Here is a 16,167-nt window from a genome sequence, read left to right as displayed (position 1 = left end):
CATCACCACCACCACACCACACCGGGGAATCATGAGTCTGGCCTCACACATCACCACCACCACACCACACCTGGGAATCATGAGTCTGGCCTCACACATCACCACCACCACACCACACCAGGGGAATCATGAGTCTGGCCTCACACATCACCCACCACCACACCACACCTGGGAATCATGAGTCTGGCCTCACACATCACCACCACCACACCACACCGGGGAATCATGAGTCTGGCCTCACACATCATCACCACCACCACCACACCAGGGAATCATGAGTCTGGCCTCACACATCACCACCACCACCACACCACACCGGGGAATCATGAGTCTGGCCTCACACATCATCACCACACCACACACCCGGGGAATCATGAGTCTGGCCTCACACATCATCACCACACCACACCACACCAGGGAATCATGAGTCTGGCCTCACACATCATCCACCACCAACACCACACCAGGGAATCATGAGTCTGGCCTCACACATCACCACCACCACCACACCGGGGAATCATGAGTCTGGCCTCACACATCACCACCACCACCACACCACACCAGGGAATCATGAGTCTGGCCTCACACATCACCACCACCACACCAGGGAATCATGAGTCTGGCCTCACACATCACCACCACCACACACACCACACCGGGAATCATGAGTCTGGCCTCACACATCACCACCACCACACCGGGGAATCATGAGTCTGGCCTCACACATCACCATCACTACCACCAATACTCTAACCGAGTCTGGCATCGGCTTTCATCTGCATTTTATACTTTGTAATTTTGTTTTTTCGTTGTCTGTCCTTTATAAGATATTATAAATATATTTTTCATGTTATAGACATCATATTTTTTTTCGCCGAAGTGTTACTACATGGGATATAAGCAGAAATATACGTCACGAAGCAAGGAATCGGACACTCGCTAATTACCCATCAAAAGTCAGTTGTTTCCCGCGCGAGGCTTTGATCTGTGCGATAAGAAGGTCAACCTGAGATAATGGTGCTTGTGCCTCTCACCTTATCTACCGCTACTTGTGCCTCGTCAGAGGAACTTACTGAGCTCATGACAGTATACCGAGGTTGAGGCTAGTCAGGAGGACAACGCGAACATAAGACGCCCGTGAAATCCGTGTTGGCTTGCAGCGGATGAAACAATAGCCCATATATAAGGTAGTAAAGCAGTATGTACGTCGTAGTCTTCCTGCCTTACCACTAACTCTCTCTCTCTATCATATTTGTAACAATTAATTCCAGTGTTAGATCATGTTAGATCATGGAGGTGAGTGGCCTTGCTAACAGCACAAGAGGCTTCCTCATATACTGTACAAGTGACTCCTGGCAACTGGTTAATACTGCCAATTAGCGTGGCGGCGGCAGTTTACTGCCGGGATTTGGGGGTCCATTTTAACAGGAAGGGGGGGGGGAGGGGGAGTGGCTCTTACCATTATGATCCTTCACTTCATCTCTCATCATCAACCATAACTTTAACCTCATAAATTTAACACTGCTTCACACTTGACTAACCCTGGCCTGTGCACGAGACAATGCCTTACACTTCTCAGTAGAGACCCACATTATGAGGTTAACTTTATCACCACTTCTCAGTAGAGACCCACATTATGAAGTTAACATTATCACCACTTCTCAGTAGAGACCCACATTATGAGGTAAACATTATCACCACTTCTCAGTAGAGACCCACATTATGAAGTTAACATTATCACCACTTCTCAGTAGAGACCCACATTATGAAGTTAACATTATCACCACTTCTCAGTAGAGACCCACATTATGAAGTTAACATTATCACCACTTCTCAGTAGAGACCCACATTATGAAGTTAACATTATCACCACTTCTCAGTAGAGACCCACATTATGAGATTAACATTATCACCACTTCTCAGTAGAGACCCACATTATGAGGTTAACATACACAACTTCTCAGTAGAGACCCACATTATGAAGTTAACATACACCACTTCTCAGTAGAGAACCCACATTATGAGTTAACATATCACCACTTCTCAGTAAGACCACATTATGAGTTAACATATCACCACTTTCCATTAGAAGACCCACATTATGAGAGTTAACATTATCACCACTTCTCAGTAGAGACCCACATTATGAAGTTAACATTATCACCACTTCCATAGATGACCCACATTATGAAGTTAACAATTATCACCACTTCTCATATGAGACCCACATTATGAGGTTAACATTATCACCACTTTCAGTAGAGACCCACATTATGAAGTTAACATTATCACCACTTCTCAGTAGAGACCCACATTATGAGGTTAACATTATCACCACTTCTCAGTAGAGACCCACATTATGAAGTTAACATTATCACCATTCTCAGTAGAGACCCACATTATGAAGTTAACATTATCACACACTTCTCAGTAGAGACCCACATTATGAAGTTAACATTATCACCACTTCTCAGTAGAGACCCACATTATGAAGTTAACATTACCCACCATCTCTCAGTAGAGACCCACATTATGAAGTTAACATTAATCACACTTCTCAGTAGAGACCCACATTATGAGAGTTAACATATCACCACTTCTCAGTAGAACCACATTATGAATTAACATTATCAACACTTCCAGTAGAGACCACATTATGAAGTTAACATTATCACCACTTCTCAGTAGAGACCCACATTATGAGTTAACATTATCACCACTTCTCATAGAGACCACATTATGAGGTTAACATTATACCACATTCTCAGTAAAACATTATGAATTAACATTACACATTCTCGTAGAGACCACATTATGAGTAACAAATTAAACATTAATATATTAAACTGTAATAACATTAATGAGTTACATACAACTGGTTCAGTTGATATCCCACTTTGTGTTATACAAATGATGCATACCATCTTTCTCATATGATGATCTCACACTCTTTATCTTGATTGTATCAACATCTCAGTTATAACATTAAGATTAAATCACAATCTTATACATTATGATTATCACAATCGTGTATAACATTATATATACACATGTTATATACATAATATTTAACAAAGTGTATAACATGATGCCATATCACATATGCTGTGTTATACTTATGTGTTCACACGCGTGTATAACTTATGTGTATCACATCTGTGTATAACATTAATGACTCTCATATCACAACTCTGGTTATAACTTAATGATTGATATCACAACTGCGTTTATACATAGATATATCACAACTGCTGTTTCATAACTAATGACTGCTACACAATGGGTTATAACAAATGATGATAATCACAACTGCTGGTTTATAACATTAATGATTGATAATCACAACCGGTGTTATAACATTAATGATTGATGATCACAACTGTGGTGTTATAACATTAATGATTGATAATCACAACTGGTGTTATAACTTAATGATGATAATCACAACTGCTGGTGTTATAACATTAATGATTGATAATCACAACTGCTGGTGTTATAACATTAATGATTGATAATCACAACTGCTGGTGTTATAACATTAATGATTGATAATCACAACTGCTGGTGTTATAACATTAATGATTGATAATCACAACTGCTGGTGTTATAACATTAATGATTGATAATCACAACTGCTGGTGTTATAACATTAATGATTGATAATCACAACTGCTGGTGTTATAACATTAATGATTGATAATCACAACTGCTGGTGTTATAACATTAATGATTGATAATCACAACTGCTGGTGTTATAACATTAATGATTGATAATCACAACTGCTGGTGTTATAACATTAATGATTGATAATCACAACTGCTGGTGTTATAACATTAATGATTGATAATCACAACTGCTGGTGTTATAACATTAATGATTGATAATCACAACTGCTGGTGTTATAACATTAATGATTGATAATCACAACTGCTGGTGTTATAACATTAATGATTGATAATCACAACTGCTGGTGTTATAACATTAATGATTGATAATCACAACTGCTGGTGTTATAACATTAATGATTGATAATCACAACTGCTGGTGTTATAACATTAATGATTGATAATCACAACTGCTGGTGTTATAACATTAATGATTGATAATCACAACTGCTGGTGTTATAACATTAATGATTGATAATCACAACTGCTGGTGTTATAACATTAATGATTGATAATCACAACTGGTGTTATAACATTAATGATTGATAATCACAACTGCTGGTGTTATAACATTAATGATTGATAATCACAACTGCTGGTGTTATAACATTAATGATTGATAATCACAACTGCTGGTGTTATAACATTAATGATTGATGATCACAAACTGCTGGTGTTATAACATTATGATTGATAATCACAACTGGTGTTATAACATTAATGATTGATAATCACAACTGCTGGTGTTATAACATTAATGATTGATAATCACAACTGCTGGTGTTATAACATTAATGATTGATAATCACAACTGCTGGTGTTATAACATTAATGATTGATAATCACAACTGCTGGTGTTATAACATTAATGATTGATAATCACAACTGCTGGTGTTATAACATTAATGATTGATAATCACAACTGGTGTTATAACATTAATGAATGGTGTTATAACATTAATGATTGATAATCACAACTGCTGGTGTTATAACATTAATGATTGATAATCACAACTGCTGGTGTTATAACATTAATGATTGATAATCACAACTGCTGGTGTTATAACATTAATGATTGATAATCACAACTGCTGGTGTTATAACATTAATGATTGATAATCACAACTGCTGGTGTTATAACATTAATGATTGATAATCACAACTGCTGGTGTTATAACATTAATGATTGATAATCACAACTGCTGGTGTTATAACATTAATGATTGATAATCACAACTGCTGGTGTTATAACATTAATGATTGATAATCACAACTGCTGGTGTTATAACATTAATGATTGATATCACAACTGCTGGTGTTATAACATTAATGATTGATAATCACAACTGCTGGTGTTATAACATTAATGATTGATAATCACAACTGCTGGTGTTATAACATTAATGATTGATAATCACAACTGCTGGTGTTATAACATTAATGATTGATAATCACAACTGCTGGTGTTATAACATTAATGATTGATAATCACAACTGCTGGTGTTATAACATTAATGATTGATAATCACAACTGCTGGTGTTATAACATTAATGATTGATAATCACAACTGCTGGTGTTATGACATTAATGATTGATAATCACAACTGCTGGTGTTATAACATTAATGATTGATAATCACAACTGCTGGTGTTATAACATTAATGATTGATAATCACAACTGGTGTTATAACATTAATGATTGATGATCACAACTGCTGGTGTTATAACATTAATGATTGATAATCACAACTGCTGGTGTTATAACATTAATGATTGATAATCACAACTGCTGGTGTTATGACATTAATGATTGATAATCACAACTGCTGGTGTTATAACATTAATGATTGATAATCACAACTGGTGTTATAACATTAATGATTGATAATCACAACTGCTGGTGTTATAACATTAATGATTGATAATCACAACTGCTGGTGTTATAACATTAATGATTGATAATCACAACTGCTGGTGTTATAACATTAATGATTGATAATCACAACTGCTGGTGTTATAACATTAATGATTGATAATCACAACTGCTGGTGTTATAACATTAATGATTGATAATCACAACTGTGTTATAACATTAATGATTATATCACAACTGCTGGTGTTATAACATTAATGATTGATAATCACAACTGCTGGTGTTATAACATTAATGATTGATAATCACAACTGCTGTGTTATAACATTAATGATTGATAATCACACTGCTGGTGTTATAACATTAATGATTGATAATCACAACTGCTGGTGTTATAACATTAATGATTGATAATCACAACTGCTGTGTTATACATTAATGATTGATAATCACAACTGCTGGTGTTATAACATTAATGATTGATAATCACAACTGCTGGTGTTATAACAATGATTGATAATCACAACTGGTGTTATGACATTAATGATTGATAATCACAACTGCTGGTGTTATAACATTAATGATTGATAATCACAACTGCTGGTGTTATAACATTAATGATTGATAATCACAACTGCTGTGTTATAACATTAATGATTGATGATCACAACTGCTGGTGTTATAACATTAATGATTGATGATCACAACTGGTGTTATAACATTAATGATTGATAATCACAACTGCTGGTGTTATAACATTAATGATTGATGATCACAACTGCTGGTGTTATAACATTAATGATTGATAATCACAACTGCTGGTGTTATAACATTAATGATTGATAATCACAACTGCTGGTGTTATAACATTAATGATTGATAATCACAACTACTGGTGTTATAACATTAATGATTGATGATCACAACTGCTGGTGTTATAACATTAATGATTGATGATCACAACTGCTGGTGTTATAACATTAATGATTGATAATCACAACTACTGGTGTTATAACATTAATGATTGATGATCACAACTGCTGGTGTTATAACATTAATGATTGATAATCACAACTGCTGGTGTTATAACATTAATGATTGATGATCACAACTGCTGGTGTTATAACATTAATGATTGATAATCACAACTGCTGGTGTTATAACATTAATGATTGATGATCACAACTGCTGGTGTTATAACATTAATGATTGATGATCACAACTGCTGGTGTTATAACATTAATGATATGGCTGTTGGAAGGGGATGGGGGGTGGGGGGGTGGACATGCCTGTACACAGTGGGTGGTGCTCAGTGAGTCTGTATGACTTAGAAAAGGTTTCTATAATTGTGTTACCTGGGGAGTGTAGGGGGCAGGATGGGTGTAGGGCTTCCCCAACTGACCTCAATATTCATAATGCACCCTACACTGTATACCTGACCAGTCATCCTACACTGTGTGCCTGACCAGTCATCCTACACTGTGTGCCTGACCAGTCATCCTACACTGTGTACCTGGCCAGTCATCCTACACTGTGTACCTGACCGGTCATCCCACACTGTGTACCTGATCAGTCATCTTACACTGTGTGCCTGACCAGTCATCCTACACTGTGTACCTGACCAGTCATCCTACACTGTGTACCTGACCGGTCATCCTACAGTGTACCTGACCGGTCATCCTACACTGTGTACCTGACCAGTCATCCTACACTGCGTACCTGACCAGTCATCCTACACTGTACCTGACCGGTCATCCTACACTATTTACCTGACCAGTCATCCTACACTGTGTACCTGACCAGTCATCCTACACTGTGTGCCTGACCAGTCGTCCTACACTGTGTACCTGACCAGTCTTCCTACATTGTGTGCCTGACCAGTCATCCTACAATGTGTACCTGACCAGTCATCCTACACTGTGTACCTGACCGGTCATCCTACACTGTGTGCCTGACCAGTCATCCTACACTGTGTACCTGACCAGTCATCCTACACTGTACCTGACCAGTCATCCTACACTGTGTACCTGACCAGTTATCCTACACTGTGTACCTGACCAGTCATCCTACACTGTGTACCTGACCAGTCATCCTACACTATACTTGACCAGTTATCCTACACTGTGTACCTGACCAGTCATCCTACACTGTGTACCTGATCAGTCATCCTACACTGTGTGCCTGACCAGTCATCCTACACTGTGTACCTGACCAGTTATCCTACACTATGTACCTGACCAGTCATCCTACACTATTACCTGACCAGTCATCCTACATTGTGTACCTGACCAGTTATCCTATACTGTGTACCTGACCAGTTATCCTACACTATGTACCTGACCAGTCATCCTACACTATGTACCTGACCAGTCATCCTACACTGTGTACCTGACCAGTCATCCTACACTGTGTACCTGACCAGTTATCCTACACTATGTACCTGACCAGTCATCCTACACTATGTACATGACCAGTCATCCTACACTATGTACCTGACCGGTCATCCTATACTATGTACCTGACCAGTCATCCTACATTGTGTACCTGACCAGTTATCCTACACTGTGTACCTGACCAGTTATCCTACACTGTGTGCCTGACCAGTCATCCTACACTATGTACCTGACCAGTCATCCTACACTATGTACCTGACCAGTCATCCTACACTGTGTACCTGACCAGTCATCCTACACTATGTACCTGACCAGTCATCCTACACTGTGTACCAGACCAGTCATCCTACACTGTGTACCTGACCAGTCATCCTACACTGTGTACCTGACCAGTCATCCTACACTGTGTACCTAACCAGTCATCCTACACTGTGTACCTGACCAGTCATCCTACACTGTGTACCTGACCAGTCATCCTACACTGTGTACCTGACCAGTCATCCTACACTGTACCTGACCAGTCATCCTACCCTGTGTACCTGACCGGTCATCCTACACTGTGTACCTGACCAGTTATCCTACAATGTGTACCTGACCAGTCATCCTACACTGTACCTGACCAGTTATCCTACACTGTGTACCTGACCAGTCATCCTACACTGTGTACCTGACCGGTCATCCTACACTGTGTACCTGACCAGTCATCCTACACTATGTACCTGACCAATCATCATACACTATGTACCTGACCAGTTATCCTACACTGTGTACCTGACCAGTTATCCTACACTGTGTACCTGACCAGTTATCCTACACTGTGTGCCTGACCAGTCATCCTACACTATGTACCTGACCAGTCATCCTACACTATGTACCTGACCAGTCATCCTACACTGTGTACCTGACCAGTTATCCTACACTATGTACCTGACCAGTCATCCTACACTGTGTACCAGACCAGTCATCCTACACTGTGTACCTGACCAGTCATCCTACACTGTGTACCTGACCAGTCATCCTACACTGTGTACCTGACCAGTCATCCTACACTGTGTACCTGACCAGTCATCCTACACTGTGTACCTGACCAGTCATCCTACACTGTGTACCTGACCGGTCATCCTACACTGTGTACCTGACCGGTTATCCCACAATGTGTACCTGACCAGTCATCCTACACTATGTACCTGACCAGTTATCCTACACTGTGTACCTGACCAGTCATCCTACACTGTGTACCTGACCGGTCATCCTACACTGTGTACCTGACCAGTCATCCTGCACTATGTACCTGACCAGTCATCCTACACTGTGTACCTGACCAGTCATCCTACACTGTGTACCTGACCAGTTATCCTATACTATGTACCTGACAAGTCATCCTACACTGTGTACCTGACCAGTCATCCTACACTGTGTACCTGACCAGTCATCCTACACTGTGTACCTAACAGTCATCCTACACTGTGTGCCTGACCAGTCACCCTACACTGTGTACCTGACCAGTCATCCTACACTGTGTACCTGACCAGTCATCCTACAGCGTTGGAGAGGAAAGCGTGAGTAGAGCGGGATGATGGCTGAGGACAGTAGAGCGGGATGATGGCTGAGGACAAGAGCGGGATGATGGCTGAGGACAAGAGCGGGATGATGGCTGAGGACAAGAGCGGGATGATGGCTGAGGACAGTAGAGCAGGATGATGGCTGAGGACAGAAGAGCGGGATGATGGCTGAGGACAGTAGAACGGGATGATGGCTGAGGACAGTAGAACGGGATGATGGCTGAGGACAGTAAAGCGGGATGATGGCTGAGGACAGAAGAGCGGGATGATGGCTGAGGACAGAAGAGCGGGATGATGGCTGAGGACAGTAGAGCGGGATGATGGCTGAGGACAGCAGAGCGGGATGATGGCTGAGGACAGTAGAGCGGGATGATGGCTGAGGACAGAAGAGCGGGATGATGGCTGAGGACAGTAGAGCGGGATGATGGCTGAGGACAAAAGAGCGGGATGATGGCTGAGGACAGTAGAGCGGGATGATGGCTGAGGACAGTAGAGCGGGATGATGGCTGAGGAAAAGAGGGAGGGATGATGATTAGGGCAGTCCAGGCGGGAGTGACACTGGAGCTTGAAGGGATAGGTCGAGTAGCACCTCCGGGAGTAGCATGGACTGGAGACACACATCCAGAGGGAGGACATGAAAGACGCCAGAAATTTTGATAGTAACCAAGTATAAGAACGATGACGTCACTAGTGACAGAGTATGTATATGCATGATCATATGACGGGATCATCAGTACCTGGAGTCAGTAGGGACTCAGATAACGTGGTTGCGTCCAACTTCACAATACACAACAGCTTTCACGCAAGAAATCTCTTTCATTACGTGTAAACAATTCACAAAGTCTCAATTTTCAACAATTGTAAATTTTCAATAAACAAAATTATACGAATTGCTACAGAAGAGCATGTACCCCTTCATGTATATCTTGCTACAGAAGAGCATTTACCCCTTCATGTATATCTTGCTACAGAAGAGCATGTACCCCTTCATGTATATCTTGCTACAGAAGAGCATGTACCCCTTCATGTATATCTTGCTACAGAAGAGCATGTACCCCTTCATGTATATCTTGCTACAGAAGAGCATGTACCCCTTCATGTATATCTTGCTACAGAAGAGCATGTACCCCTTCATGTATATCTTGCTACAGAAGAGCATGTACCCCTTCATGTATATCTTGCTACAGAAGAGCATGTACCCCTTCATGTATATCTTGCTACAGAAGAGCATGTACCCCTTCATGTATATCTTGCTACAGAAGAGCATGTACCCCTTCATGTATATCTTGCTACAGAAGAGCATGTACCCCTTCATGTATATCTTGCTACAGAAGAGCATGTACCCCTTCATGTATATCTTGCTACAGAAGAGCATGTACCCCTTCATGTATATCTTGCTACAGAAGAGCATGTACCCCTTCATGTATATCTTGCTACAGAAGAGCATGTACCCCTTCATGTATATCTTGCTACAGAAGAGCATGTACCCCTTCATGTATATCTTGCTACAGAAGAGCATGTACCCCTTTATGTATATCTTGCTACAGAAGAGCATGTACCCCTTCATGTATATGTTGGGCTATAGGAGTGAGGTAGGAGCGATCAGGAGAGCCTTACAATATGGTGGACATATTGACCTTACATTATCTGGGGTGGAAACATGACGTAAGATGTGAGTGAGTCATCAACCTAACCTAACCTAACCTAACCTAACCTAACCTAACCTTAGTAGCATGGACATGAATACTAAGACATCTTGACGGGAATATCTCCATAGTATATCTATATATGGGTGCTTATATATATATATATATATATATATATATATATATATATATATATATATATATATATATATATATATATATATATATGAAATGAAGGATATCTTTACAAGATATTCCAGCAAGATGGCTACCATACGGCAGCCAGTGGTAGTGGCAAACACAGGTTAGTATTAGTGAAGCAGCACATCATCCACTACGTCTTCCCGGATATTGACTTATCCAGAAAAATAACAACCATAGATATGTCATGTAACATAACACTATTATACCCAAACAGGTAACTTGAACATGTGTTACATAACATGTAACCAGGCTTCACAACACGAATTCAGGCAGAGCACTAATGACCATCGAAATTAAGGAAAACAAAAGTAAAATCAATGGAGGTTATAACTGCTCTCATAAATTGCCGTAGGAACGGATATTTACCACATTTTGAACGTCATTCACGAGAAATGATGGTGTGTGTGGTGTGGTGAGCCGGTGCAGTGCTGGTGTGTGTGATGTGGTGTGGTGAGCCGGTGCAGTGCTGGTGTGTGTGATGTGGTGTGGTGAGCCGGTGCAGTGCTGGTGTGTGTGGTGTGGTGTGGTGAGCCGGTGCAGTGCTGGTGTGTGTGATGTGGTGTGGTGAGCCGGTGCAGTGCTGGTGTGTGTGATGTGGTGTGGTGAGCCGGTGCAGTGCTGGTGTGTGTGGTGTGGTGTGGTGAGCCGGTGCAGTGCTGGTGTGTGTGGCGTGGTGTGATGAGCCGGTGCAGTGCTGGTGTGTGTGGTGTGGTGTGGTGAGCCGGTGCAGTGCTGGTGTGTGTGGTGTGGTGTGGTGAGCCGGTGCAGTGCTGGTGTGTGTGGTGTGGTGTGGTGAGCCGGTGCAGTGCTGGTGTGTGTGGTGTGGTGTGGTGAGCCGGTGCAGTGCTGGTGTGTGTGGTGTGGTGTGGTGAGCCGGTGCAGTGCTGGTGTGTGTGGTGTGGTGTGGTGAGCCGGTGCAGTGCTGGTGTGTGTGGTGTGGTGTGGTGAGCCGGTGCAGTGCTGGTGTGTGTGATGTGGTGTGGTGAGCCGGTGCAGTGCTGGTGTGTGTGGTGTGGTGTGGTGAGCCGGTGCAGTGCTGGTGTGTGTGGTGTGGTGTGGTGAGCCGGTGCAGTGCTGGTGTGTGTGGCGTGGTGTGATGAGCCGGTGCAGTGCTGGTGTGTGTGGTGTGGTGTGGTGAGCCGGTGCAGTGCTGGTGTGTGTGGCGTGGTGTGATGAGCCGGTGCAGTGCTGGTGTGTGTCGCGTGGTGTGGTGAGCCGGTGCAGTGCTGGTGTGTGTGGCGTGGTGTGATGAGCCGGTGCAGTGCTGGTGTGTGTCGCGTGGTGTGATGAGCCGGTGCAGTGCTGGTGTGTGTGGCGTGGTGTGATGAGCCGGTGCAGTGCTGGTGTGTGTGGTGTGGTGTGGTGAGCCGGTGCAGTGCTGGTGTGTGTGGTGTGGTGTGGTGAGCCGGTGCAGTGCTGGTGTGTGTGGTGTGGTGTGGTGAGCCGGTGCAGTGCTGGTGTGTGTGGTGTGGTGTGGTGAGCCGGTGCAGTGCTGGTGTGTGTGGTGTGGTGTGGTGAGCCGGTGCAGTGCGCGTTCACAGGAAAACGTGGCATCGTTCTCATCTGGAAGTTCATGAAAATTCTCAAACTTTCTCTGTAATTTCAAAACTGTATCTAAAATATTAACTTGAAGTGATTTTCTGAAGTTTTGGATGAGAATGCTTATGGAAAATTGATTTAGAACGCAAACTTGTTTGCGTTTGTGGATGGTTTATCATGTGGATGAGGGAGACGACATGGCCAGTAACGTATTTCTGTTCTATAATGGAAAATTATGGTGAATCTTGGCCTCTTGGGGAAGCATGGTGATATTTTCTTTAGTTATCATTACTTTTCTTTGATTTATGTTTTTCAATATAACGTGTTTCTCGTTTTCAAGACTTTTCCTATGTATAACTTACCGTAGAATTAGATTCATTAGGCAAACTCTGCATGTGTAGCCATGTTCTCTTAACAAATCCACTGAAATGATGTAGTTTGATATTATATTTTGTCGTGATCATAAACTATACAGTTATCACCGAAACCCCGATTCTGTTAACCCATTTTGGAAATGTTTTACCGTGAGCAGCGGGCATGATGGACCAGGCTGGTCGTGTGCAGCAGTATAGTGTAAGGTTGAGCCAGGATGAGGGATGAGCCAGTCAACACAATGCCAGCTACATCACATTCTCTAACCTGGGCTACCCACACCAGACGCTGGGGTACACTGTACCACTACAGATCAGCTAGGATACACACACACATGCTAGGATACATATGATCAGCTAGGATAAACACACCAGATGCTAGAATACATATGATCAGCTAGGATACACACACAGATGCTAGGATACATATGATCAGCTAGGATACACACACCAGATGCTAGAATACATATGATCAGCTAGGATACACACACCAGATGCTAGAATACATATGATCAGCTAGGATACACACACAGATGCTAGGATACATATGATCAGCTAGGATACACACACCAGATGCTGGAATACATATGATCAGCTAGGATACACACACCAGATGCTAGGAATACATATGATCAGCTAGGATACACACACCAGATGCTAGAATACATATGATCAGCTAGGATACACACACCAGATGCTAGAATACATATGATCAGCTAGGATACACACACCAGATGCTAGAATACATATGATCAGCTAGGATACACACACCAGATGCTAGAATACATATGATCAGCTAGGATACACACACCAGACGCTAGAATACATATGATCAGCTAGGATACACACACCAGATGCTAGAATACATATGATCAGCTAGGATACACACACCAGATGCTAGGATACATATGATCAGCTAGGATACACACACCAGACGCTAGAATACATATGATCAGCTAGGATACACACACCAGATGCTAGAATACATATGATCAGCTAGGATACACACACCAGATGCTAGAATACATATGATCAGCTAGGATACACACACCAGATGCTAGAATACATATGATCAGCTAGGATACACACACCAGATGCTAGAATACATACTGTTCTCAGTTGCATACCCACATTAACTTAGCCCCACTAGGTGCCCACATTTACCTAGTACCACCCGGCACCCTCGTTAACCTAGCCTCACCAGGTACCCACATTGACCTAGTCCCATCAGGTACCCACGTTAACCTAGCCCCACCAGGTACCCACATTAATCTAGCCCCACTAGGTACCCATGTTAACCTAGTCCCACCAGGTACCCACGTTAACCTAGCCCCACTAGGTAACCATATTAACCTAGCCCTGCTGGGTACTCAAACTAACCAAATCCCACCAGGTACCCATACTAACCTTGTCCCACCAGATACCCACATTAATCTAGCCCCACCAGGTATCCACATTAACCTAGCCCCACCAGGTACCCACATTAACCTAGCCCAATCAGGTACCCACACTAACCTAGCCCCACCAGATACCCACATTAACCTAGCCCCACCAGGTATCCACATTAACCTAGCCCCACCAGGTACCCACATTAACCTAGCCACACCAGGTATCCACATTAACCTAGCCCCACCAGGTATCCACATTAACCTAGCCCCACCAGGTATCCACATTAACCTAGCCCCACCAGGTATCCACATTACCCCCACCAGGTACCCACATTAACCTAGCCCAATCAGGTACCACACTAACCTAGCCAGAGAAGGGTGAGTAGAAGCCTGGTGGATAGGCCAGTATAAGGGAAGACGAAGGTGCCACAATCACCTTGATGGCTGCTTCCCCCTGACTGAAGTGACCGAGTAGGTTGGGCATCCTGGTGGTGTTATAAGGCAACTCCTGACACATGGGTATGGTGATGCGCTCACACTGGCGGGGAGGAGGAGCCAGGCCCTGCCCCACACCCACCCCCACCGACGCACACAACCACACTCCAGTCAAAATCACCAAATTTCCTCTCATTTTCATGGAAGGCAGTGGTGGTAGAGGCGGGCCTCGCCGTTTGTGGGCACGTGGGTCGCCAGGCCCGTCAGGCAAGCGCCATAGGCAGGAGTGGGCTAGTGGCGAGAACCCCAGGGAGCGAGGCTGCCATGCACGGTACACACAGAGACGTGTTCTCCCACGACACAGGTCAGGCTACAACTGCTGCTGCTGCTACACCTCAACTCCTACCACCGCGCCTCCCTCCCTCCCTCACTCACTCACTCGACTACCCACCACTCCTCCCTCCCTCCCTTACTCTCCCGGCTACCTACCACCGCGCCTCCCTCCCTCCCTTACTCTTCTGGTTACCCACCACTCCTCCCTCTCTCCCTCCCTTACTCTCCCGACTACCCACCACTCCTCCCTCCCTTACTCTCCTGGCTACCCACCACTCCTCCCTCCCTTACTCTCCCGGCTACCCACCACTCCTCCCTCCCTTACTCTCCCGGCTACCCACCACTCCTCCCTCCCTTACTCTCCCAGCTACCCACCACTCCTCCCTCCCTCACTCCCGGCTACCCACCACTCCTCCCTCACTTACTCTCCCGGCTACCCACCACTCCTCCCTCCCTCACTCCCGGCTACCCACCACTCCTCCCTCCCTTACTCTCCCGGCTACCCACCACTCCTCCCTCTCTCCCTCCCTTACTCTCCCGGCTACCCACCACTCCTCCCTCCCTTACTCTCCCAGCTACCCACCACTCCTCCCTCCCTCACTCCCGGCTACCCACCACTCCTCCCTCCCTTACTCTCCCAGCTACCCACCACTCCTCCCTCCCTCACTCCCGGCTACCCACCACTCCTCCCTCCCTTACTCTCCCAGCTACCCACCACTCCTCCCTCCCTCACTCCCGGCTACCCACCACTCCTCC

General features: G+C 43.7%; 1 protein-coding gene across 2 annotated transcripts in view; it reads right to left on the bottom strand.

Annotated features, from left to right (window-relative positions):
* LOC139751987 (frizzled-9-like) overlaps positions 1-15,473 on the bottom strand; it is a 147,749-nt gene extending 132,276 nt beyond the window's left edge. The window contains exon 1 of one of the 2 annotated variants that reach the window (XM_071667737.1): positions 15,008-15,473. Coding sequence is in view for 1 of the 2 variants with exons in the window: in XM_071667736.1 (XP_071523837.1) it covers positions 15,080-15,280 (201 nt within the window). In the remaining variant the exon portion in view is untranslated. The remainder of the gene's footprint in view (positions 1-15,007) is intronic. The other variant, XM_071667736.1, reaches the window with a different exon arrangement.
* Between the last annotated feature and the right edge of the window lie 694 nt (positions 15,474-16,167).

Source organism: Panulirus ornatus, chromosome 12, assembly GCF_036320965.1.
Source record: "Panulirus ornatus isolate Po-2019 chromosome 12, ASM3632096v1, whole genome shotgun sequence".
Taxonomy (NCBI): Eukaryota; Metazoa; Arthropoda; class Malacostraca; order Decapoda; family Palinuridae; genus Panulirus; species Panulirus ornatus.
Note: the sequence above shows the minus strand (reverse complement) of the source record. Positions and strands in the feature narration are given on the sequence as shown.